General features: G+C 42.6%; 1 protein-coding gene across 1 annotated transcript in view; it reads left to right on the top strand.

The window, feature by feature from the left end:
- Positions 1 to 17,706, top strand: part of FOXO1 (forkhead box O1) — a 104,699-nt gene extending 86,993 nt beyond the window's left edge. Inside the window, exons 2-3 of the mRNA XM_025462396.3 lie at positions 12,254 to 13,609; positions 14,284 to 17,706. Coding sequence (XP_025318181.1) covers positions 12,254 to 13,591 — 1,338 coding nt within the window. The 3' untranslated portion in view covers positions 13,592 to 13,609; positions 14,284 to 17,706. The remainder of the gene's footprint in view (positions 1 to 12,253; positions 13,610 to 14,283) is intronic.
- The last annotated feature ends 10,166 nt before the right edge of the window (positions 17,707 to 27,872 follow it).

Here is a 27,872-nt window from a genome sequence, read left to right on the forward strand (position 1 = left end):
CAGTTGTGAGGGAGAGTTGTAGAACATTTGTACTGTGTGCAAGATTCCAGGTACGGTGGTTACTATTCACAGTTCCCTTTTGGAGGAAATGCAAAGTGGTAACACTGAGAAGAGTGAGCACGGAGTTCCAAAGAGGAGTTTAAGGTGTATCGTGTATCTCCAATTTTGGACTATGGCAAGAAGTTCTAATTTTTCATGGGTTTTTGAATCATTGTGGGAAATGGTTCGTTTATTAATTTTTCCTTTGCTGGTTTCCCTGTAAGTATTCAAGGTAGAGTCAGCTGTACAAAATTCTCCCTTTGCTTTCTCCACCTCAAACAGTGAATGAGCATAATGTGTAATGAGTGCACATCACTCACTTTGGATGAATTTTTCAATGTAGATGTGAGGTTTCTGTCTTTGGAGATTTATAAGCAGGGTCTTGTACTTTTAATTCTTGGGTGCAGTGTTCATGTTTCCAAAGAGGACATAAGTTGAAACTGCAGCATTAGCGTAAAAAGTTTAATGCAGGGAAAACTTTCTAGGTGGTACGTATGGTTTGTTAATCAGCTCAGGTGGGGATCCTCAGGTGATTTGGGGATCCTTTTTGTCTTGCCTGGCTTTCTCTCTTCTCTGGAATAAGGATGTGCCTAACTAGCTGAGCTCAAAAACTATGAAACACAAAGGATTCATAGTGCAATGTCCCCAGGTCATCTAAATTTTTTTTCAAGGGCAGACTCAGCTTGGAGCTGAGGGCCTTCCAACATCCACTGAACCCAAGAATGATCTTGGCAAAGTCCTTTCTCCCAGGACTGACCCATCACCTTGACCTGAGGCCTGACAGGTTGCAGATCTGTGACCACCACTAACCTAAATGTGCTTCCTTCTGGTGGAGTGTCCATGATTATGCAGAAGTGAGAGGGCTGCTGCTGTTCACAGCCTGGGTGTTTACACTGGGGAGGAAAGCTGGTCTTACAAGTGAGCACAATACTTTGCCTTGAGAGCCTTGTGTACAAATGCTGTTTGAGAAGTGAAATGTAGCCTCACGTTAGGGCAGAGGATCTGTGCTGGTGGGCAGGTGTGGTTTTAGGGTGGACACATTGTGGGAGGCCTTGAGGATTATGATATTTGTAGGCCTTTAGGTAACAACGAAAGCTGCATTTCTGAAACATTACTTGGGGTTCTTTTGGGCTCCTGGTGGTGCTGAAGAAGCCTCAGTTATTTGGAAAGAAGGTATGTAGAGTTGGGGCTGTTAATGCGGCAGACGTAGGGTCTCTATGGTCTGCTTGCTGAATTGGATCCGGATGTCGGCAGGATGCTTGGAAACCTCCCTGGCTTGGGCCCAGTCTCCCACGGCAGGGAGGATTTTTCTTTATCATAACACAGATGGGTCCAAATGGTTTTGCTAATATTAGGTCAGCCAGTGATTCTGTTTTTTTTGTTTTGTTTTTTTTTTGTTTTTTTTTTTTAAATAGCTATTTGATTAGGGACAAGAATTTTTGTGAGGTTGCCCCCAAATGAAAAAAAAATGTATGTGTTGCAGCCACAAATCATTGTTGCTTTGGGCCCCTTAGCGCAGAGTATTGGGCAAGCATGCTAGCTTCAAGATTCTTTATAACTAAGAAAACTTTGCTTTGCAAATAATCTATAATTCAGAGTATTATATTTTTGCCCTTTCTTTCCATTCTTATCATCTGTATTTGTTATATTTCAGTTCCAAAATAGGGGGAAAAAACCACTTTGACTTTATACTTTTAGATTCTGTTTACTGGGACACCTGGGTGGCTCCAGTGGTTGAGCATTTGCCTTTAGCTCAGGGTGTGATCCCAGGATCCTAGGATTGAGTTCCATATCGGGCTCCTTGCTTGGAGTCTGCTTCTCCTGTCTCTGCCTCTCTCTCTCTCTGCCTTTCTCTGTGTCTCTCATGAATAAATAAATACAATCTTAAAAATAAATAAATAAATTCTGTTTACTAAGAGTAGCAGTTCTTGGTAAATAGATTATGCATTCAGTGGGTTCATTTTTCCCTAGATTTTCCAGACAGTGAACAACATGTTTAGGGTACAAAAACAATTCTAGATCATACATTCTGTGGATGGGATGTTATCCTAGAGATTGTAATCCATCCAAGTTTCAGTGTTCTTGCCTTTGAATTTATATTCAGTTCATAAAATTTTTCATTGGCTCTCATAAACAGTTTGGGCACATACCCTGAATATACACTCACCTAACATGAACAGGTTTAATGGGCTCATCACTAACCCCAACAGATTATTTTAATGTTCACTTTGGTCCTTTAATAACCTTAGAAAACTTGAAAATTGATCAAAGTATTATATGCTGTGTTTCATTTTATGCCTAATTTGAGTTATCAGAAGAAAATAAATTCTGAAGTGTTTTGTTTTTATTTTGTTTTACCTTAATCTGATAAATACATCAGTAGTTATCCTTTTAGTAGCCAAATGTAGTTAATTGCATTGTAAAGTAGAGCATTTATGAGCCACTGAAGATGAGAAAAATGGTATGGCCTATAAAATAGACAGAAATTTTCATTAGAAAACAGCAGGATCACTTCAGCAACAAATGAGTTTTCTCGTAGCATTATGTTACAGTGTGGCCCTGTGTGTCTGAGATAATCATTAGGCAGGAGCAGAAAAAAGTCCATATTCTGAGGAGTTAATTAAATGGAAGTTTTATGGGCCATCTGGGTGGCTCAGTTGGTTAAGCGTCTGACTCTTGATTGCTCAGGTCAAGATCTCAGGGTCTTGAGATTGAGCCCCTGTGCTCAGCGGGGAGCCTGTGCCGCCATGCCCCCGCCCCCCCCCCCCCCCCCCCCCCCCCGCCTCACAACAGCCCCCCTCTACCACTCTTGTGCTCTCTTTCTCTCTCAGATAAATCATTTTGAAAATAGATGGATAGGTAAAAGTTTCAGAAAGGTTAGGCTCCTTTAGATCACCTAAATGGGCAGGGGTGCAGGGGGGCAGGGTTGAAGCTTTCTGCTGTGGACTTGGCAAGACTCATCTCTGTGCCTCCTTGGGGAAGGAGGTGAATGGGTTAAAGGGTCGCCAGGGATGCCTACGTGCTGCACAGAAAGTCCATTAATCCCAGGAGAAACGAGCTCCACGTTGAAATCCTTAGCCCATAGATCTCTTAAAACAGGCACACACATTTAAGAGAATTCTAGCTAAATGAAATTTAGTCCCTGTATCCACCACTGGGACCTAATTAGCTAGAGTTGATGACACTCATTTGAGAGTGGCCTTGTTGGATTTTTGTGGCAATGTGATCAGGCCTAAGTATATGACAGCATGAGGTAGTGTCTGTTTTCTGGACTTTACTTTCTAAACATTAGCAACTTCTACGGAAGTTGTAGAAGAGTGATTAAGATAAATGTCCTGTGATCTGAGACACGAGGAAAGATGCTTGTATCTAAGGTTTCGATCTTAACTGCATTTTTTGGCATTTTGTCTTTTGTAGTTCTAGTTTCTCATAGTATGTAAAGCATGGGCCATTAAATGATAAAGGAAAGACTTTTTTTTCCTTTTCACCTTCTGAAAATTAAGGGGTTTTGTTGTAGGACACAGCAAAGGGAAGCATTGTGCTTCTTTTTGATAATGACCTTCTGAAAAAATAAAAGCTTGGGGTAGTTTTGTTATCATTAAGTAAATTTTCTGTTCTTTCTCTGAAAATTTTTTTCTTAAATCCTAAGCCAATGAGATTATTGACCGGCATGTTGTCCTGAAATTTTTAGGCTTTTGTCTAATATGAGAGCTTATCAAAGATCAGGCAAGCATCACCTTGCATCCTGGGATGTCTTCTTTTTTCTGCATTGCAAGGTTTTCTCCTTGTCCTTCCTTCAGGGCTGAGGGTGCCTCTGGCTTCCCTCTTTGTTTCCTAGCACCAATGGTCCCATTCACTTGTAACTCACCTTTTTACCAAATAATTTTGTCTTGCAATATATTCTTGAAATCCCCTACCTCTTCAAGGCTCTCATAGACTTTGTTCTCCGCAAAGTAAACAGTGGTGAGAAACTAGTGTGGGAAAAGAAATGAGAAAAAGCACTGTTCTAATAATTGCCCTCCTGAATGTAACCTGTCATCAGTCAACTGGTCTGTCTCCTTCTTCTTGAACAACCTCATGGGCATATGTGTGTTCTGACATAGGTCCTCCAAAACGCCAGCAGAACACATTAGTTAAATAATCACATTTTTGCATTTAAAATCCTCTTAAGGGGAGAAAACAATTTTTCTGTAAAAGGATTGCATGGCACCTGGATGGCTCAGTCGGTTAAGTGCCTGCCTTTGGCCCAGGTCATGATCCCCTGGTTCTGGGATGGAGTCTTGAGCTAGGCTAGGCTCCCTGCTCAGTGGGAAATCCATTTCTCTCTCTCTCTCTCTCTCTCTCTCTCTCAAATTAAATAAAATCTTTTTTTAAAATAAAGGATTGCAGCTCAGTTGTGAGGACATGGAAACAAGTCTGAGGAAGGCTGGCAGCCTGTTAAACAGGAAATTTGTGATGAATTTTTTTTTTAAGATTTTATTTATTTATTCATGATAGAGAGAGAGAGAGACAGGCAGAGGGAGAAGCAGGCTCTGTGCAGGGAGCCCGATGTGGGACTTGATCGGGGTCTCCAGGATCAAAACCCTGGGCTGAAGGTGGTGCTAAACTGCTGGGCCACCGGGGCTGCCCAATGATGAATGGTTTTTAATCAAGTTATAACCATTCATGAGAGCTTTAAAATTCCTGTTTATATATCCCTTTGCTTCCTATCACAAAATAGCCAACCTTTATTTCCTCAGCTTTGTGTCCAGGGGGTACATTTAAGTGCTTTCCATGTATATTATGCTGTTTAGTCCCTAAGCATCCTATGTAAGAATCTTGTGTAATTACTGTTTCACAAATGGGGAGACTAAGGCTTAGCAAGATCAAAGCACTCACTCAAGGCAGTCCTGTGATGAGCCTGACTCTGGGCTCTGCCTCTCTGTGTGCTTCCCCGAAAACATGAAACTTCTTATGGTGCTCATGACTTCTTATATTTGTCTTTTTGGTATGGTTTTACATAAGAGCATAATCTCCCACATGCTTTTTTTTTGTTGGAGGTTCTTTAATGTAGTCATATTTTCCTTCTTTGGAAGGATTTGAGTCAGAGAGAAAGCTGTTTAGAGCTAAATGTGTATCTATAGCCATTTGAGAATCTATAGCTAAGAATTGGTTTGGCTAGGGGAGGGATGTTGCCCGTTCTTCAGTCTTGTTTTACATTTCTTCTAGGAATAAAGCCCCATGTGCTTCTGCGTTTTGTAAATGAACACTTAGAAGTTTTTCATCTGCATTTTAATCTTTCTTAATTCTATTTTCCCTATTTTCCCTGATATGAAATGAAGGTGTTAGGCCAGATGACCTTCTCATGTCTTCTAGAGTACAAATTTTATGAGGCTGGGGAGTCCTTTCTTAACAGCCCTGGGCTCACTGGGGAAGCCTGTGTCCTAGTGCAGACCTGGGATGATAGTGGACTATGGCATCAGTTGGTGTCCAGGCAAGCAGGACAGGTTCTGGGAAATGATAGAAACCTTTTGGAAGAAGAGCTGAATGCTGCTGGAGCCTAATGTGTTGTAAGCATGTAGATGAGCTATTCACCGCAGATCTTCTATTACAATACATTCCAAAGTTGAATCTATATGCTAGTGATAGCATGTCTATTGACATCACTTGTAAAAAGAACAATTGGCAAAACGGTCACATGTTTTCCTTCTGTTTGCAAGCAAAATGGATTATTTTACAAAGTTGTTTTATTAGCAACTCTAATGGCAACTCTGTTGAATAGAGATTATTTCTACTTTCTCCTTGGTTTTCACTCGTAGATGTGCAGGAAGAGCTGGTGTAAAAGAGAGGAAGCAGGAGGAGGGAGTCAAGCCCATGCTAGGAGCCTACAAAACAATTGCATGCTTTGACAGAGTTCACAGAAATTTAGATAAAATGCTTTTGGAAAAATCTAGTTTGTCTAGCATTTTGAAAGAATTTCTAGAATTTCTAGAACAACAAGTTCATTTAGTCATGTGTTCCAGTGTCTTAGTTTGAAGTTCTTTTTGTTTGCCTTGGTAACTTGCTCACACCCACCCTGTGGCAGGGTGATGGGCAGTTCTAGGCTGCAGGGGCTTCAGGGGCCTTTCCATTTTCCTGTGGGTCCCCACAGCCTCCTTGCACACGCTTTCCCCAGGGCGATGCTGAAATTCACACTTCAGCTGCTATGGTTTCCTGCATTAACAAGCAGTAACCCATTAGAATTAAAAGTAGATCATATTTTGTAAATTTTTACCTAGTGAGGCAGAAGATGAGTTTTGTAAATTAGTATTTATAAACAGTTATTTCCACTCCCTCAAGATGCATTCCTATAACCTTAGTCTTAACTATGTTCTTTTGATTTTTCTTAACGACAACGAAGCCAAGGAGGTGGTTTTTCTACCTGGCACCAGTGTTGCACGCACACTCATGAAACCTTGGTCTGGGTCCTAGTTAGACAATCTGTTTTCTGACCCTCAGTTTCCCCATTTCTAATCCAAGGCTGCCAATAATATCTGCTTTATAGGGATCTTCCAAGTGTGGAATGAGATGAAGTATTAGAAGTAGTTCGTGTATAAAGTAAAATGCAGACATAAAGTATGAAGGCCAATATAAGTTGATGGTTATGTTTTATTTTTGGTTAAACACAAAGACCAGAGTGATCTTAAAACTGCCAAGCAGAAAAAAAGTGGAGTGATGGCAAGACCCATGGCTGAGAGGTAGTGGTCTGCACACACACTAATGGACAGGCTAGATGGAGCCAAACTGGCAGTTTGAGTCAGAAGGCAGAATTCAGGGTCGTGAGGGTCCAAAGTACCTAGAAGTGATCCAGAAGGAGCCCAGGGCAGGGCAGGGGAGGAGAGGTGCAAACTGAGGCCTAGATAAGACCATTCCTTCAGCCCAGGTCTGTGGGCCAAGGCGTTTGCTAGACTTGACTCTAGGGCTAGTTCTGCTCCCTTGATTTTCCTTGTTCAGGCATCTAGTAGACTAGTGGTCTCTAAAAGTTTTTGTAAAAATCACATAACTTTTCCAGTGTTACATTTATTCATTTGTACTGTACAATACATTACATATATTATACAACACATTTGCAAATAGAGATTTAAAAAGGAGTTTAAAAATGTAAATGAAAGGAATGAGGATTTCTTCTTGCTTGTGCTTCAGTGGCTCTCTGATTATTGCTTTAGATAGTACAGCTGGGAGCATCCTGGGGAAGGGCAGTTTCTGTCCTGTGTCTTCAGGGTTTCCAGGGGCCAGTCTCAGAGCCTGGCTTCTTTCTGCCAGGGAAGCGGGTGACTAGCAGGGCTCAGTCGTAACCACCCCTCTGAGGAGCCACCTGACTGGTCTGTTGACTGTGGCCTGTGTAATCCCTGCTACTGCTCCCCCCATCACACACTGGCTGGGGTCCAGAGCATGGAGAACCCGCAACTCTGTGTGATGCCCACATGCAAGGCTCCGTGACAACACCTTTAGGAAACTTCAGGATTCTTGTGACACTCACTGGTAAGGGTAGTAATAGACCAACTTTGATATCTGAATTCCTTCATTATCCACATCTATCCACAGCACCCAAGACACTCTCTAGTGCAGAGAGAAAACACCTTATTCTTACCCCTAAATTGGTTTATTTTTCCAGTACCTAACATGTAAAAGCCTTACGTTAAGTGGCAACAGTGCAAAGTATGATCATAAAGAAGACTAGTGGCTATAATACAGATAAGTCTTTAAAACACAGACGTGTTATTTTATAGATACCATTATCCTAATAGTAACAACAGCTAATATTGATTGAGGTAAGCACTTTACACGTGTTATCTCATTTCATCTCCACAACAACCCTGTAAATGTAGAACCTATTAATCCATTCAACAGATACTTGAGTGCCTCTTGGTGATGGAGCGGTGAGGATACAGTGTACAAGAAGACAGACCAGGTCCTGAGCTCATGCAGCTTACAGTGTAGTGGGGAGCCAGACACACCCCCAAGGGACCACACATAGCAGAATCGTAATTGTGGTGAGTAAACAAGGTCCTGTGTTAGAGAGCTGTAGGATGGGATGATTCCAGAAGGAAGGGACATTTGGGATGAGAGAGAAGTTGGAGGAGGAGGTGGGGGGGTGGCCTTTGGCAGGAAAATGTCAGTGCTCCTAGACAGTTGTTTGTGAGTCACTTTCTGTTCCAGTGGCTGTTTAGGCGGACTTGTTCTTGCCCAGGTAGATCATAAAACACCTCGAGGGCAGCCTCTGCCTAATTCCTTCTCTTGTCCTTCACTGCATCTAGCTAGCACAAAATAGGTCCCAGTAAATATTATTTGGCACGAATTGGTACATGAACAGATGGATCAAAGATGTGTAAGAGACTACATCTTTCTTGTAGTTTGTTTGGGATGTCAGTCAATAAACATTCATTGACTCTGTCCTGTGTGCAGAGTTGTGTGTATGTGTGTATGCACAGTGCGTCTGCTAGGCGCTTTAAGATTAGGAAATAAAAACATACTTTAGCCCTTGCCCTTTAAGATCTCATGAAGTCAAACACCTGGGAGTTAGAAACAGGTGGACAAACAAGCACATACCTTGTGCAGCTACTCCTGCCCCCAATATGGCCTACTGGGTTCCTCAAGTCAAGCTCCCCAAGAAGAATGTGCTTGCTTGGGGGAAGGTCTGGGAGCAGGTTGCAGAGAGGGTATGTGCAAAGGAAATCCAGCTTAGCATTAGTAAAAAGCCCAGGCTGCAGAGAAATATAGCTGGTGGAGAGGAAATTTGCTGATGTGTCTTGAGGGGCGAGGGGTGGCACTAATGGCATCATGTAAAAACTCAGGATTTAGGTAAGTGGTTTGCAGTGCCTGAGTTTTCTGTCTTTACAGCCTGCCTCATTCCTCAGGTACTACTTTGTTTCATAGATGGAGAACTGAATATCTCCAAGCACTGACGAATCGCATGTGGCTCTGCGGCACGATTCATGGGAGAACTGCAGTTTCCTCCGGTCGTGGCTTTGTCCCGCAGGGATCTACAGACATAATACCATTAATAGCAACACACATTTTTACAAGACTTGCCTACTCACCTCCCCCACCCACCCCACCCCTCGCCCCCTTCACCAGAGCCCTGCTGGCTGTATGAAAAACAGGAATTTTTGTAACAAGCCCTGCACAGCAGACCTTTTCCTGTTTGGAAAAAAATTTTTTTTAATTGTTGGCAAAGTTAGAAGACAACTCTTACTCAAAGAGCGACCTGAAATGTCCTCTTAGAAAAATAGGGAGTGTGATGTTTTGATAAGTAGGTAATTGCTGCGGGGACCCCCTTTTTGGAGGAGGGGGCAAGTCTAAGGAGTGAGTTACTGTATATCCCACCTGAGTTTGTGAATGCTTCCTGAACTTTTTAAAGATTTCATCATTACATATTCTGCAGTCTTGTTAAAAATGTGTTCTAATTGCGGTTACAAACAACCTGATCTAATTAGGTGTGTTGTAGAGCTGTACCACCCTCTCCACCAGTCAGTGCAGACAGCCAGGAAGCTCTTATCTAGGAGGATCTTCCCCCTTTATCATTAACGAAATGTGACAGGGACAGGAGTCAAGCTTCCTTTCCTCCAGAGATTTCCTTGTGGCTTATCTGTGTGTCTGTTGTGTTCCAAGAACAAGATAGTCATGATGGAATATTGTGCAAACGTCCAGATTTTCAGCCTATATAACATGTCACAGGGTCAAGCACTTGGCTCCATTCCAGGTCCATCCCAAGGACAGGCCTGCCTCTTTAAAGACAAATTTAGAACTTGGTTTGCTGGTGTTGGTGGGCCCAGGAGACAAGGCTGTGGCTCTTGGAGCATTCACTAAGTGTGTGTGTTTAAGACCATTCCGTAGGGTTTGGAGACTCTTCTGGGAATGAAATTAGGCCAGTGTAGAAATGTAGTACTGGGCCTCTTTTAAGGGTTCTTATATGTAGTTAAGTCTTCCTCAAAGCTTGTCTTGAGTTGAGGATAGGTCAAGAGGCGAGAAGAAAGAAGAGAGTCTAGGGAACAAGAGAAACCTGCATACCATTCACTTGTACACCTACCCTGCACCCAGCCTGGAAGCTCCTGTTTGTTCAGGGCTGCATCTGACCCACACTCACTGTATGCCCTGGCAGAAGGGCCTGTCACGTCGCTGCTCTGTTGCAATCCTTGGGTGGAATGTAGTACAGAGGGTCAGAGGGCATTTTGAAATATGGATTTCTCAGCCCTGGATGTCCGGCTTCACTCTGCTCTGATTTTTGCATCTCTTTTTAGAAAGGGAGATTTATTTTTCTTTTCTGTTTTCAACCTCTTTTTAATAAGAAAGAACTTGTATTCATAGTTTTTGTTGAAGCCCTGGCCTCAACCTGCTGTGCAAAGGCTTTTTGTTGGCGCAGCAATCAGCACTCAAAAGCATCTACATGCCACATTGATGGCATAAGGATGTGGGCATTGTGGCTGCATCCCTGGGTGACCACAGATCCTACCAGAACCTTTTCGTGGTTGGGGCGAGGGGCCACAGATATCCAGGGGGCCCAGACTGCTTAGCTTTGTATCCAGTTGCCAGAGGGCGCCAGGGAAGGCTTGGGAGTCCTGCACAAGGCTCTGCTCCCAGGTGTCTAGGACACCCCCAAATCCTGCTCCTGAACTTCAGCTCAGAGGCCTGATTGACAGAGGCTACTGAATGTGCAGTTTCTAAGGGTCTCCTATGTGCCCTGTTCTGTATGGGGAACAAAACGCTACAAGGCAAGGGACAGGAGTTCATTGGAGTCCCTTCTTTGGAGCCCATTTTTCCTTTTCCGTATGTCCTGGAGACTCTCCAGATGCTGACAGTCTCACCACTTGTCCATTAGAGAAATCAAATTGGGGCTTCCTTCTTTGCATCCTGACTTTTCTGCTTTACTGGAGCTTGAGACTGTCTCTGGCCTCTTGTGTGTATGTTTGGAGTTGTGAGTTTGTGTTTGTAATACCCCTAAGCTCCTACCCACACTCCAGTGAATAGGAAGAGGGTGAGCAGGGCTCATAATGACAATATTCTTGTGCCCTCAAAGTTGGAATCTAGTACCTACTTTTTAGTGACTGCTTACTTACCATGTGCCCAAGACACCACTGAACATTTTATAGTCTGTATCTCATTTAATCCATAGCATAGCCTTAAGTGGGTCTATTATTTATTTCCTTTACAGATAAGGAAACTTAAGATCTAGGGGCCAAGCAAGTTTCCCAAAGTTAAGTTGATTTTCTTTATGTGTTAGGGATCCTTATGGCACAATTTAGTTATTGAACAGCTGTACTTAGTGACTGAAGTCTAGAGCTCTTTGTAACTATCCCATCCCATCCTGTCCCGTCCCATGTGTCCCCTCGCTCCCCCGTGTCTTTTTAGACAGAGCAGGACCTCTGATGCAGTGACCTTGAGTTAGGTGGTGCATACTACTGGTTATTTTGGGGAGGAGGGGGCAGTGAAGAACACTAGAATTGAAATTTTCCCTTTTTTGGCAGTTCGGTTTTCTAAAATAGGAACTATGATCCCGTTTGCCTTATATTTACCTATGTTTGCCTAATGGTGTTTTTTGTTTGTTTGTTTGTTTTGTTTTGTTTTTTGTTTTTTGTTTTTGTTTTTTTTTTTGGCCTAATGGGCTTGAAAGGTAGAAAGGAATCTAAGTCTTAGTAGTTTTCAAGCTTTTAATTCTTAAACTAAGAATATATCCTGCTTCACTTCTTTCTTTCCCATAATCACGTGGGCCCAGTAATATAAAACTTCTCACTTTTGTAAATTGCATATGTGCAATCTGAAGAGAATTGGCAGTAGTTTTAGGGGTGATAGAATGGAAAGAATTTTTGATAGCACTTTGTTGTAGAGTGCTATTTGCATAGCATTATTAACTAAGCGAAGATTTAAGTGGTTTTAAAACCAGTTCCTATAATTGCTCTATAAAATACAGCCATATAAAAGAATATGTTTATAATAAGAATATGTTTATTTAATTTTGTCCCTTCATTTCATTAAGATACAGATCCTGTTTTTAAGATAAGATACTATTTTTCTTGTACTGGTTTGAGCTCTTTTATAGTGGAGTTCAGAACCTGTATGGGTTGAAATCTGTACCACAAACTTCAAATTTTTTTGTGTGTGTTTACACACACACACACACACACACACACACACACTGAATAGTAAGTATTCCAACTGGAGAAGTACTGTGTTTCTAACATGATGTTTTGCTTTACAGAATTCAATTCGTCATAATCTGTCCCTACATAGCAAGTTCATTCGTGTGCAGAATGAAGGAACTGGAAAAAGTTCTTGGTGGATGCTCAATCCAGAGGGAGGCAAGAGTGGAAAATCCCCCCGGAGAAGAGCTGCTTCCATGGACAACAACAGTAAATTTGCTAAGAGCCGGGGCAGAGCTGCTAAGAAAAAAGCATCCCTTCAGTCTGGCCAGGAGGGTGCTGGGGACAGCCCAGGATCTCAGTTTTCTAAGTGGCCTGCGAGTCCAGGCTCTCACAGCAACGATGACTTTGATAACTGGAGTACGTTTCGCCCTCGAACTAGCTCAAATGCTAGTACTATTAGTGGGAGACTTTCTCCCATTATGACCGAACAGGATGATCTTGGAGATGGCGATGTGCATTCTATGGTGTACCCACCGTCTGCTGCAAAGATGGCTTCTACTCTACCTAGCCTGTCTGAGATAAGCAATCCTGAAAATATGGAAAATCTTCTGGATAATCTCAACCTTCTCTCATCACCAACGCCATTAACTGTTTCAACCCAGTCTTCACCTGGCACCATAATGCAACAGACACCATGCTACTCATTTGCACCGCCAAACACCAGTCTGAATTCACCCAGCCCAAACTACCAAAAATATACATATGGTCAGTCCAGCATGAGTCCTTTGCCCCAGATGCCTATGCAAACACTTCAGGACAACAAATCGAGCTTTGGAGGTATGAATCAGTATAACTGTGCACCAGGACTCTTGAAGGAGTTGCTTACTTCTGATTCTCCTCCCCATAATGACATTATGACAGCAGTTGATCCTGGGGTCACCCAGCCCAACAGCCGGGTCCTTGGTCAGAATGTGTTGATGGGCCCTAATTCGGTCATGTCAACTTATGGCAGCCAGGCATCTCATAACAAAATGATGAGCCCCAGCTCCCACACCCACCCTGGACATAGCCAGCCAACATCTGCAGTTAATGGGCGTGCCTTGCCCCACACTGTCAACACCATGCCCCACACCTCGGGTATGAACCGCTTGGCCCCAGTGAAGACAGCTTTACAAGTGCCTCTGTCCCACCCCATGCAGATGAACACCTTGGGAGCCTACTCCTCTGTGAGCAGCTGCAATGGCTATGGAAGGATGGGCCTGCTCCACCAGGAGAAGCTCCCCAGTGACTTGGATGGCATGTTTATTGAGCGCTTGGACTGTGACATGGAGTCCATCATTCGGAACGACCTCATGGATGGAGATACTTTGGATTTTAACTTTGACAATGTGTTGCCCAACCAAAGCTTCCCGCACAGCGTCAAGACAACGACACATAGCTGGGTGTCAGGCTAAGAGTGAGTTAGTGGACAGGTAAGATCACCCCAATATCAAAAGACTTTCTGAAGCCAGAGCTTAAAAGATAGGAACACGGTACCTTGCCACATACCTTACATAGTTGGGACTTTTTTGATGTCAGCTGGCTGTTCCTTACAGAGAAACATCTTTTAGCATACATTCTCTGTCCCTTTTGCAGCAGAATTTTTTTCTTTTTGAGCTTAAGCATAAGGAAACTTCCTCTCTCTGACTGCTTTAAAGATTTTCTTTTGACAGTTAGATGGTAGCTGGTCAATAAATGAATATGTTTGATGTAAATCAAATACTGCAGTTTTTTGTTGTTTTGTTTTTGTTTTCTTTTTTAATTAATTAATTAATTAATTAATTAATTACGATAGTCACACACAGAGAGAGAGAGAGGCAGAGACACAGGCAGAGGGAGAAGCAGGCTCCATGCACCGGGAGCCCGACGTGGGATTCGATCCCGGGTCTCCAGGATCGCGCCCTGGGCCAAAGGCAGGCGCTAAACCGCTGCGCCACCCAGGGATCCCTGTTTTTGTTTTCTTAAGTAGAGTTTTCCCCACTGAATGATTTCAGAGCTGTTTTCAAAAGCCCTAGCACCGTGCCCCTGCCCCCTGTGTCTGTCACTCTAAAATGTTAAATTGAATTGATTTTAATTTGGCTGTATTTTCATTGTGTGTTTTTTCTAGGCTACACTTAAAAGTACTTCAGATTGTCTGACAGCAGGAACTGAGAGAAGCAGTCCAAAGATGTCCTTCACCCCTCCTTTTCGTTTTCTTGATGAAAGAAAGAAAGAAAGAAAGAAAGAAAGAAAAGAAAGAGAGAGAAAAGTGTTTCTTTTTTCCTTTCGTCAGACTTGGCAGTGAAGACACTTTTCCTGTACAGGAAGTTTGCCCGATGTTTGCAGGTTATGTGCTGCTGTAGATAAGGACTGTGCCATTGGAAATTTCATTACAATGAAGTGCCAAACTCACTACACCATATAATTGCAGAAAAGACATTCGGATCCTGGTGTGCTTTCAAGTTTTTGTACATAAGCAGTAGCTACAGAATTGTATTTGTGTGTATTTTTGTTTTTGTTTTTATTTTTTAAATATCCATTTGGTCCAAGGAAAGTTTATACTCTTCTTGTAATACTGTGATGGTCTCATGTCTTTGATAAGTTAAACTTTGGTTTGTGCTACCTGTGTTCTGCTGAACAGATGAACTACAGAGAACCAACTCTCCTCCATCCTGCGCCTCTGTGGAACAGCTTTGGGCCTGTTCACACAGCCACACGATTCACATGAGAACCAATAGCCTGTTATCAATCTGCTGAATAATGGACTCGTCAAACACCTTTCGGGGAAAAATAGTTTAAATGCCAGCCTTGTACAGGTCTTTTCTATTTTTTTGTTTATTTTGTTATTTGCAAATTTGTACAAACATTTAAATGGTTCTAATTTCCGGATAAATGATTTTTGATGTTATCGTTGGGACTTGAGATCATTTTTGGAATAGATATTGAACTGTAATGTTTTCTTAAAACTAGAGTCTACTTTGTTACATAGTCTGCTTGTAAATTTGTGGAATCCCAGATATTGGAGGCAGCATCCATAATTTTCATTTTGTATTTCTAACTGGATTAGTACTGATTTTATACGTGTTTAACTGGTTTTACACTTTGGGATGCTACTTGGTGTTGTTTCTGACTAATCTTAAAAATCATTGTAATTAGTACTTGCATACTCAACGTTTCTGGCTCTGTTTTGGCAAGAGAGCAATGTATAGTTGTGGACATTTTGCGTTTCATGTTTAGGAGAACGTAATATGTTTTTATGTACGTGTTTGAAAGAAATTCTATCTGCTCCTCTTATCCCGTGATCTGAGTGCACCGCCAGAGCATTGAGTCTTCTGATAAATGTCCGTGTGCTGTGTCATTTCAGTTACTCCTGAGGGGCCTTGTGATGTTTGTGGATCAGAAAAGGAGTCCTGTGTCTAAAACCGTGCTCTTCTCTCAAATTGGGAGTTTTGATCAACTTAACCTTTTTGAGTTGAGCTTTATTTTATTTTTATTTTTATTTTTATTTTTATTTTTTTTTGAGTTGAGCTTTAGCAAGTGTTTTCCCTCATACTACTTTGCTCTTATTTTGGTCTAGGTGGAGGTTGGTTTTGTAGCTCTGCCTCAAAGGATTATGTTAAGACTCACACTTAATCCCTCTCTCCCTTCTGTCCCACAGATTACTTAGCACACTGTGGAAACACAGGTGGATGGAGGAAAACTTAAAATAGGACTTTAGTGATTGGCAGAATGCTTTGTGTCCCTGTGTGCAGATGGCTACCAAAGGGAATAGAGCTTATTTAAAAATTGGATCAATTCATTTGAAAACCTAACACACCAGCTGTATGTTGTTTTCTTGAATTTATTTTAAAAGTTCTCAATGTAAGTTAAAAATTGGAGAATTTCTTTAGCCCTTAGCAACCTGAACTATAATTCTGCATCATGATGTTTTAATATTCTGCACTGACCTACAACCAACAGACCAATGTTAATTTGGCTTTGTGTCCATCGGTATCTTCAGGTCATGTGGAATGCCCTAAGTCAGCACAATAAAAGAAGCAGGTGCACTAAAAAGTTCCTCTTGACTTCTTGAGAAGGCTCTGATTTCTTTCTGTGTACTTAGCCCAGATCCCACTTGCTTTGTCTTGCATGTGAGTTGCTGATCTGTTGGCTTGGTTTTTCCTACGTGTTTAACAAGAACACAAGTGTTTCTGAAAGATTTTCTATAGGAGGGCCAGCTCTATTGTAAGCTTTCCACTGTGACTTCTGCTATTTTGAAGATTCATTCAGTAGCCGCCTCTCCAACTATCTTCACTGTTGGCCACTCCAAAATATGTCTGGTTTTGGAAACCCTCGTTCCTCTAAGCAGTGCCTTCTGCATATGTAATAGAACTTGGTGCCAGAATACTTGGGTTCTTATTCCTGTTGCCATGTCCACCTTTTTTCCTCCTCCATGCCCTCACACGATGAGCCTTAGACACCCCATTGTTCAATAAAGAGGCAACTACAGCTGAAATCGCTCTTAAAATCTTAACTACATCCTAGAGTAATTTTTAAAAAGATGTTTCTTCCTCCTTAGTCTGTGTAAATACCTTTTTTTCCCCTTCAAATTCTTTGTTGTGTTGGGATTCTAACATGAATCTTGGGTATCTCTCTGGGGTACAGTGAAGTCCAGTGAAAGGCACCTTGTCTATTTTGAAAAAAAAAAAAAAACATTATGTGACCTCTGGTAATTCTTTTTCTGTACGAATACTGACTTTCTGGAATAAGTAGTATATCAGTTATTGTACATGATTGCTTTGTGAAATGTGCAAATGATATCACCTATGCAGCCTTGTTTGATTTATTTCCTCTGGTTTGTACTGTTATTAAAAGCATATTGTATTATAGAGCTATTCTGATATTTTAAATATGAAGTATTGTTTCCGTAATATAGACGTATGGAATATATTTAGGTAATAGATGCAGTACTTGCAAAGTTCCGCTTCAGCAAACTGACAGAGTCTAAATTAATTAGCAAATGTTGTATCCCAGTTGGCAGTAAATCAATGGAATGTACCAAGAAGAAAAGGACACTTAAAATGGAAAAAAAGTTTTCCAAAGGTATATAATTTGGACTTGAGTTCAACTCCTGGGTATATGTTACCAACACCCCTCTCCCTTCCCCAGACTTAACTTGAAATTCTCACATTCAGCTCTTAAGAGTTCTTAATTTATAACTGACTTTTAAATGAGAAATTTTTCTAGTGGTTTTGGTTTGGGAGTAATCATTCATTAAAAAATGCAATGTGGTTTATGCAAATGAAACAGCCTTGCATTACTCTTGGCCTCCTCCCTGCGGGTGGTGTGCACAGATCCTGGCAGTATGGTCAGGTTTGGCCCTAGGAGTCCTGTCAGGACATGGCCATGGCCTCCTGCATTTCACTACTCGAGTTCAGTAACAGCGCAGATTCCATGTTCTTGTTCCGATACTCTCTGAGAAGTGCCTGATGATGCTGATGTAATTACAGACACAAGAACAATCTTTGCTATTATTGTATAAAGCCATAAATGTACATAAATTATGTTTAAATGGTTTGGTGTCTTTCTTTCCTAATTGTGAGGATAAGCTCTTTATGAGTGGGTTTGTGTGTGTGTGTGTGTGTGTGTGTGTGTGTGTGTGTGTGTTTAATGTTTAGCTTGAGTTAAACCTTGTCAGCCACAGTGGCATGGTGTCTTAAGATCTGATATTTCCCTTGCGGGGAAGAGGGCAGACGGGGGGAAACCGTCCCCCTGCTAGTTGTAGAACAAGTAAAATCCCTGATAATAAATGACCCCAGGGTACTTCATCTTTGGAATGTTTGAAACTATATCCTGCATAGTAATTAATCCTTGGGCATACTGACTCTCACGTGAGAACAGACTGTGCTAAAGGCAGGTTAGGAGAGTCCTGGCTTGGAGGGCACAGAGTGGGCGCTGGCTGGTGCAGAAGGAGCAGTGGCTTTTCAGGGCCACATGTAGCTCCTGTCCCTTCTTCACAACCCTGCTGAAGAGGGAGGATTGTGTCCTCTAAGTGGGCACTGGTTGGAGGTTTATATGTTTGCTTTTTTTTTTTTTTTTTAGAAAATGCCTGAGGAATGAGCTAGGATTAGATTAATATGGTTAAAATGCTTTTTAAAGCCAGGACAAAGCCCAGTTTCCTTGCCCCTGACTCATTTACAAGGCAAGTGAATGAATGAGAGTAGCAACAAGGAGATAGGTTAATCTAATGTTTATCTGTTTAGGACACCAGGTCTGTCCAGCTTTCAGGGTTGGTTGGTTGGTTTCCCTTCCTTCTAGCTGTTTCTTTAAAACATGATAGAAAGCCCAGAGTATAGAACAGATGAAACCATTTACTCCCAAACCCTGGGGCTCAGGCACAGATGACTTTGAAAACTTCTCTAGCACAAATGCAGAGAAATGCTCTGATTGTACTGCCAGAACTCAAGCCAGCAGGCTCTTTTCACAACCTTCTGTGCATATACACAAAATTGTGCATCTAATGTTACTGACTGAGGCCAACTCCCAAGTTTTGACATCACTTGATCAGAGGAAGCAATGCAGTGGAAAGATACCCCGGGTGGATCCCGGGGCTGGAACTCGGTGCTTCATGTAAAAGGACAAACTTCTTGGGCTGAACATAGATAGGCCCCTGCTGCGACCAGACTGCTGACGGTAAAATCAGGATGTGTGCCCAGGACTTTCTTGACCAGTGAACCTGCCACACTGAAGGACTTTGCCTTAGCTATTGTTTCTTCAGGTCTGAGCTGGCTCCTCACAATGATGTGCTAGTTAAAGGTACACTGGTTGGTGTGGTTAGGTAGGTGAAGGGCTGGCTCTACAAGATGTATCGCACCAAGTAGCAGTCTCTGAATTAGACGCTATCAACGTGCACATGGAACTTATTGTCTGTTCTTGCTCATCACAGGCCCATGAGCCTGTGACCAGCTTGGGCTGTGACATCCCAATGTGCAGTCATGCCAGATATCTTACTCCATTTGCTATTTCATTATTTCAATATAAAAAACTAGTGGGGCTCCTGGGTGGCTCAGTCAGTCAGGCGTCGTCTAAAGCTTGATTTTGGCTCAGGTCAAGATCTCCGGGTGGTGGGGTCAGGCTCCTCAGGACCAAGTCTGCTGGAGATTCTTTTCCTTCTCCCTATTCTTTTCCTCTCCCTATTCTCTCCCTGCTCCTATGCATATGCTCTGTAAAATAAAATCTTTTTTAAAATTTACACTGATGATAACTTACATATATGGACTCTCAGATGTTTTCCAGTTACTTAAACTGGAAAACGACGTTTCTGTGGAATGGAAGGGGAGGTATGTATCCTGGTGTGAGAGAAGGAAGAAGGCAGGGAGTCCCATTGGGACTAGGTGATAGGTCAGGAAACCGGATGTGAAATGGGGACAGCTACCGTGTAAGCCGAAGGTATCTAGATCCTTTGGAGGAAGCTACTGAGTGGCACCGACATCCAGAAGTTCAAGAGATCTCTTAGTTCCTGAAGGTGGCTGATGAAGGGAGGCTATCTGTGGACACCTGGCTTTAGCAGTTTTGCCTGTGAGGGGCAGTGGAAGAAGCTCCACACTGAGAAGCCATTCATCTGTTCTAGTAAAGGAGGTTGGGGCCAACTTTTCTTAGCTTGACTAGTGGCAGCTTGATGCTGTCATCTCCCCTACTCCAGCCTCCCAGTTGCTCGTAAGCTCAAGCTAAATGAAATTTCTGGGCATTTGTACCTTTACCGTGTTTCTGTCTCCCAAAAGTGCAAGTCTTGTTTGCATTGGAAACCACTGGTGTAAAGTAAGGATTTACATCTTCCAGGAAGAAAGAGGGCAACTTTGTGAGGGTTTAGCTATTCATTCTTTACATCTCATTCCTTCCATGAGCTCCAGTCCCCGAAACAAGCAACTTTTCAGAATTTGCAAAGACCTTCAAAGTTGTGGATGGGAGCCATGTTGGGTACTGGTACTGCTAGTTTCTGCAAGCATTTTGGGGTAACTATAGGAAAATTGCCTCACTGAGATGACTTTCATTGAGACAGCTGCTTACTATAGGCCTCACAGTGGGCCAGTTTAAACCAGAGTTTTCTTTCTGCTGCTTTGGGATAAAGGGGAGGTCCATTCTGCACTTCAGTGCTTGGTTGCAGAACTAGAGCACTGATGCCCATTGCCTGGTTTGTGCTGGTGTCAGGGACACTAGGTACATTTGCACAGTGTGATCTTTGATGCTTGGGAAGTGATTGCCCCACAGATAAGGAAAGTGGAGGACACCTACTACTACCTGCCTCCCAGGTTTGATTTGAGGATTAGAGGATGAGGTAATGTCTGCTGATGGTTTCCTGTGTCCGGGAGAAAGACCTTGTATGTGTGAGTTGGTGTCAGTGTAGGTAATAGTAGGTTTTGGGGATTTGTTTCCTTAATGGGGCTTTTGGACAGTCAGCACGTCCTGCGGGATGAGTGGGAGAGGCTTCTGGTTCATGTCCACCTTTTCTGCATTCTTATTTGCACTCTTAATCTCTTAAGTGGGGGAGTGCAAACAATTGGCCAGGCCTATACTCCCAAGGGTAGGCCTTTCTTTTCTTGTTAACTTGAGTAATAGTTACTAAGTTGTAAACCTACTATGTGCCCGGTTCAAACTAGTTGTGATATTGGTTTCCAAGGAGTTCTTCATGGACCCATACTAAGAAAATTGAGAGACCTTTTAGGCTGCTTGACCTTGACTTCACCCTGCTCATGTTCTCCCAGTAGACAGTGGAGGACACCAACTCCATGTGTCCCCCGTAGGCCATCCTTCTGTGTGATAGGGATGGGGAAGGGAGGAAAAGCTTGATGTTGTGGTGGCCACAGTGAGGTTTTGGAGCCTCCCCTTCTGGTTCATGAGAAGTGGTGCTTAGATTTGCAGGGATTTTGAGAGCTGATTTTTGTTTTTTTGTTTTTCCCCAAGAGAAGTGGGAGGAGGGACAGAGGGAGAATGAGAGAGAGAATCTTGAGCAGGCTTCATGTCCAGAACCTGACTGGGATTTCAATCTCACAACCCTAAGATCATGAGCTGAAATCAAGACTTGGATGCTTAATCGACTGAGCCACCCGGTGCCCCATTGAGAGCTGATTTTTAAATACCACCATTTTTTACCATTAAATTAGATAAACTATTAAGTAAGTTATATTAAGAAAAACAAGAGTAGTTAATGCTCAACACGCATCGCTAATGAGTTTCCTCCTAATGTACTACATTGTACATTGTCTGCTTTTGAGGTCTGTGGCTTATGTCTGTCTGTTGGGAATATTGTTTATGGTGTGCTACTGTGCTGCTGAAGCTGAACAGTTTCAGTTGAACGAATGTAATTTGATTGAGGGTAAGAAATAGTTTAACAGTAAGTGCTATCAGTTAAATTTGCTGAAAAAATACATTTGTTGAGAAAAGAAGTCTGTGGGGATGCAAGTCCATTCATCTAATCCAGGCTGAGTCCCTGTAATATGTTAGCTCCAGTTAGAAGAGTTTGGCAAAAATTAACGAAAGCATTTTGTGAAAATCACTTGGCCTGACAGAATTTACAATACAGAGTATGGTATATTTTATTATTTGCAGATTGTATACTACACATCCTTCATGGCAGCAAATTCATAAGCTTATGTACAACCCGGCATCTAGTACTTCTCCAAAGAGCATGTTAATAATCGACCAACACACCACTGACAGCATAATGAAGGCACTAGAGGACTGTTGGGGTGACTTAGAACAGGTAGATGAGGAATGGGGGAGATACAACAGGAAGTTGTGGCGAGGCCTAGGGTGTGGTTGGAGCAGTGGGTGACTGGGCCGCCCTGAGGTTCAGGCCCTACAGAGGAAGAGGTCAGGGGAAGATGAGGCCTGGCAGTCGCATGGGGTATGCACTGCAGACTTCAAAGCCAGAGCCAGTGAAAGGGACAGCAGCAGGACCTGGAGTGCAGAGAAAGTCTTAAATTCAAGTGCCAAAGCCTTTAATTTGAGGGGGAAGCAAAAGCATGTGGCAGCTGGATATCAGTGACTAGGAAGGGTATGCAGTAGAGTAGCTGGATGCCCTGAGCATCAACAGAGGTTTTCTAAACTTGATGGTGGATGAAAAAGGTTCTGGAGTAGGAAGTGGAATGCGAAAGGAAATCCATTCTTTTTTTTTTTTTTTTTTTTTTTAAGATTTTATTTATTTATTCGTGAGAGATAAAGGCAGAGACACAGGCAGAGGGAGAAGCAGGCTCCCTGCAGGGAATCCAATGCAGGACTCAATCCCTGGACCCAGGATCAGGACCTGAGCTGAAGGCAGATGCTCAACCACTGAGCCACCGAGGCGTCCCTCAGTTCTGCTTTTGAGACTCATCAAGGTGTGTCCCTTAAGGATCTACTCCCTGGAGTGAGTGAGGGAATTAAATGACCGGAATCAAGACCCTATCATGATGCCGGGCACACAGAAAGGGCTCGAGAAATTGGGATGACCAAACATTCCAGTTTGCCCAAGACAGGTTTGGGCAACTTGTGCCCAGCATAATTATTAATGCTGCTCTTATCAGTCTGGAGGTTTAGGTTTGGATGGTTAATTACATGTTCACTGTATCCTTGAATAACTGCTGTTTGGTATCTACTTCCTGGATCCCTCACTTCACAGTGGATGTACCAAGAGCCCCCTGTGGGTGAGAGCACTCTGGGCTCCCTGGAAGAAACTGCCTTGGGCTTGAGGGTTGTAGTATTATAATCCCAGACATTTGAGGTCCTTCCCAGCCTTCTTTCCTTCTACCTTTCTCCACCAGCCTTTTCATAAGCTGGATAATTGACTGGGAATATCTCTCTCCTTTCCTTAACCAAGGCACAACTCAAAGCCTTCCCTATCTTTTAAGCCCATCCCAGTGTCTCCTATTGGAGGAGTTACATGAACAGGTGGGCTAGCTGAGTTTCAGGGCTCCTTTTCCCAATACACACATGTGACTGTGTTGAGCTCTAGTTAAATAATAATAATCCTCAGTAGTCCTCCCAAGGCCACCCTGTGGCCAACCTACTGAGAAGTTCAGAGCCAGGCCTGACACTTGGGTCATCACCAAGCTCCCACTGAGCCTAAAGCAACTGGCTGGTACACTTGACCACTGGACACAGCCAAAGGCATTCTTTGGTGAGCCAGTCTGTGTCTGCCAACATTCCAACAAATTGAAAGCAGACCAAGAAGCCCAAGGTATTTTGACAAGTCTGGAACTGCTATTTGCTTTCTTCAACCAAGGAGAGCTCAAGGTGGGAGAGGAGTTGTGACCAATGATGAAATACTATAAGGGATCATTGGCTTTCCTTCCACCTAATGGTCCCTGCAGGTTGCAAAACCCTGCCTTTCCATATAGCTTTTTTTTCTGGGCTCAGGGGACAGAGTTAGTTCCTTGTGTTTACCACCGCACTCCAGAATTGCCATTAAAAACGTAATACCAGTTCATCCACTTACTACCACTCCAGGAAGGGTTTTATGTCTGTAGCTACAGTTTGTGCCAATCCTAAAAGTCGAATTCTTTCAGTTTCGAAAAACGGTGGTAGTTGGGGGTGGAAGGGCCGCTGTTAACCCTTAGCTGCTGATGTGTTTTCACAGAACCTCTCCGGAAAAAGACATAAACGCTGTCATTTGTAATTTTTGTCTTAAGTGCCATGTGGCATTGGGTTGCCTCTACTTCCCTACCAAATGAAATTGGATAAAATGCGTGGATTTTGCATCCTGATTTTTAAGAATATTATTTTGAAATTAATCTGAAGCATTCAAACGTTTTTTGAAATAAAATATTTTGAGGGGATCCCTGGGTGGCTCAGTGGTTTAGTGCCTGCCTTTGGCGCAGAGCATGATCCTGGAGTCCTGGGATCGAGTCCCGCATCGGGCTCCCTGCATGGAGCCTGCTCCTCCCTCTGCCTGTGTCTCTGCCTCTCTCTCTCTCTCTGTCTCTCATGAATAAATAAATAAAATCTTAAAATAAAAAAAGAAAATATTTTGAAAGGAAGGTAATTTTCTCCACAAGACTAAAGTTTTTCTACTTCAATTCAAAACCAGGGTTTGGTTAAAAAAAAGACATTTCCTGAAGTCAGGCAGTTTTGTTTAGAAATACTGTTGAAGTTGTTGTAAAACCTACCCTGAATAGAAAATGTCATTTATTCCCGTAAACATATCTTCTAATAGATCTCAAAATTCTTTGAGCCCTATGGGCTATACTTTAGTTATCTCTAAGATTCCAGTTCCTTTCTGACTCCTTTTTTTCTGTCTTGAATAATTGATCCTCCATTAAAAGCATAAATAATTTTCAAAACCCTGGATAGGACGGGCTGGAAGCATTTAACAGCTGTATGGAATCTCATGTAACCATCATGTGCCTTTTTTTTTTTTTTTTGGAAACAACACTTGTCCTTGTCTTTTGTAAGAAAATCACATGATTAAAAAAATTAATAACTAGCAATAATTCTGTCACTTAGTTACTGGCAGGAGTAGGGATAGGGAGGAAGACATAAAAATGCATTCTTGGATCTAGCAGCCACACCAATCTGCAAACCTTCCTGGAGTAAATAATTTCCTTTGTCATTTCTGGGTAACTAAAAAAAGGCTTTGGAATGTTTCCAGGACTGGGCATTCTGTTGTGTAATAATTTTGGGAGTTTGAATTTACCTTCATTTGCTCAAAGAGTTGGCTCGAAACCCAGCCATCTTCTCCCTCCTGGATCTGAGTGTTGGTGAAACTGATAGGAATTGAGTGAATGAAAATTCAGTATATGGACAATAATACTCCCTCTGGGGTTAGAATTTCTTAATGTATTTGACAGCACAAAGAAGTTTGAATTAGCTCAGAATCCAAAAGATGCTGGTTGACCTCAGTGTCTTGAAATGAAGCGTGCCTTTGTCTCTGTTGTCTTTGCCTGAGACACAATACAGGTGTGCCACTGGAGGGTGAGCCTGCCAACGCAAGTGACAGGGGAGGCCTTGTGTCATCTTTCAGATTCCTGGGAATAAAGGTCCCAAAAGTGAAATGTTTGAAAACAGCAGGGCTAATCATCTGACTAGGAATTCAGCAAGGAAAGTGTTGGAATTGAGTGTTTCTTTGCGAAGTGAGCCAATGTTTTTTGTTTTTGTTTTTGTTTTTTTTTCCAGGACACTTCTAAGACTTGTGGAGGAAAAACTATAATTAAGAAAAGTGGATGGGTTATTAGGAAAGGCTTTCTATTCAGAAGGTCTTGTGAATTTCATAGCACTTACCATTTGTAATACCTTCCATCAGAGGATACCAAACAGCTGCCAATCTATGTTCCTCCTGTCTCCATTGAGTCAAAAAGAGTGAAGCGGCCCCTGGCTGGCTCAGTTGGTAGAATGTGCAACTCTTGATCTCGGGGTTCGGGTTTAAGACCTCGTGTTGGGTGTAGGGATTACTTAGAAAAAAAGGGCAGAGCAAACCCAATCCAGATGAACCACAGACTAGGGAAAAATGTCCCCTGGGTGGGAGGGTTTTCTAACTGGAGACCCTGAGGGAACCTGCTGATGTGAGACACAGTGTTTCCCAAAGTGGGAGCTCCTAACTGTGGGAAACATAATTATTTGAGAAGAATTATTTAGAAATGCCACTCCCAGGGCTCCACCCAGGCCTATGGGTTCGGAATCTGTAACAGGAGTTATGATGTCTGAGAAATCTGCATTTTAACTATTCCAGATGATTTTTATGAACAGTGATTTTAACCACCCCTAGGTGCTGTAGCATTTACTGCTACTCATTCATCTATCCAATAATTAAATCTCTACTGAACATCTGCTATGTCCCAGGCCCCCTGCAGAGGGCTAAGGGGACCCAGTGTGGTGAAATGGGACAGGGACAGACCTGTTAGCCACCCTCCTTAGGCTCAACGTCTCCTACTCTCTTTAGCTGTGAGTGAGTTTATTTTACCAGAAAGATGTCATGAAGTACTCTTTAAAAATAGGCTACTTGGGTCAGATAAATAACTGGGCTGATAACAGACCCCGGATCTCTAAAATTTCCATCACCCATCAAAGGCTTTTTATCAGCCTACCATGCTGGTGAGTGCCAAGTAAATGGGTTGACTAGGACTGCCTCCCCATCCTCTAGGTGCTTAGGAATGGAGGCTTCATTTGGCTTCTCCCCAGCATGAGGCTCAAATATCTGAATAACACCGTGGAGTGGCTTTTAAGCAGCTTGAGCCAAGAGGCAGACCTGGAAACACAGCTGATTTGATCCAGAGTGACCACATGGCTAAGCTAAATGCTTCCAGGTCTGAGGAATATAACCCAGTCCATGAAGGATCTGTTTTCCATTGGAAATGAGGCTTAAAAAAAAAAAAGCAGTAGGAGAGAAGCAGCTCATCTCACAAAATCTTTGAAGGAACGTAAACTGGACCCAGTTGTTCTGGCTAAGATGAGCTTACCATACAGACCTCTGTGGCCCAGGCTGGGCAAGCACCTCCTAACTCCCGGGCCAAGCTCCAGGGTAGGGAGCTCCTCTTTCCAAAGTTCTGGTGAAGAGCAGCAGCCACAGTAGAGCTGCCCACAGCTCTGGGGCAGGGTCAAACACTCCATCATGATAATGCACTTACCATCATTTGGGTGGTGTCCTCAGGCTGAGCTCTGTTCTACACAAGGAATGTTCCGGATCACTGGAAGTCACCACCCCTATGTCTGCCTGGACTTTTTCTATTTTGTTTGAAAAGTGTCCCCAAAAGTAGGACATAAAACTCAGTTGCAAAAAGAATCTTACTCCATTCAACTTGACCTTTTCTGATGAGTCAGGGTCATCACAGCAATATCTGTGACTGAGCCATGTTGATGTTCAGAGATGTCTTCAGGGCTATTGACACAGATCTTGACCTTCCTTCCCTTGACTCTCTCTCCCTGGGACCCTTACTCCCCCAACTCTTTATCATGGAAAATTTCCAACCGAAACAAAAGCAGAGAGAATAAAAGTGCAGTGGTCCTCCATGTACTCATCACCGGGGTTGAACAGTTACCAACTCTTGACCAAATTTGCTTTATATGTACCCAGCCTCCACCCTAGATTATTTTGAAGAAACTCCAGATAGCACACAATTTCACCTGTTTAAAAGGTATTTCTGTATAATTATTCAGAGAAGAATCCTTTTAAGTCTTAAAATATTTTTATTGTCATGTAGCTTACATACATTCAGATCCTCAGAACTCTGGCAACTCCGTCTCAAGGTATATCAACGTTTTTTAGCATCCCGTCCCCTTGTGCCTCTTCTTAGTCAGCTCCCTGCATTGAGATGCAACCATTGATCTGATTTTTTTTTTTTAATTTTTATTTATTTGTGATAGTCACAGAGAGGGAGAGAGAATGAGGCAGAGACACAGGCAGAGGGAGAAGCAGGCTCCATGCACCGGGAGCCCGATGTGGGATTCGATCCCGGGTCTCCAGGATCACGCCCTGGGCCAAAGGCAGGCGCCAAACCTCTGCGCCACCCAGGGATCCCTTGATCTGATTTTTATTGCTGCTGGTTATTTTTGCCTATTTCATATAAATTTCATAAGTGAAATTTATATGAAATTTATGAGAACTTCATATAAATGAGATAATTCTGTACTCCTGGCTTCTTTCAGTTAGTGTATTTCAGTTAGATATGTTTGTTGGTCGATCCATTCTTCTGTTGATGGACATCTGTGCTATTTTCAGTTTAGACTAGTATGAATAAAACTGCTATAAACATTCCTATTCAAGGTTTG

This window comes from Canis lupus, chromosome 25 (genome assembly GCF_003254725.2).
Source record: "Canis lupus dingo isolate Sandy chromosome 25, ASM325472v2, whole genome shotgun sequence".
NCBI classification, from domain to species: Eukaryota; Metazoa; Chordata; class Mammalia; order Carnivora; family Canidae; genus Canis; species Canis lupus.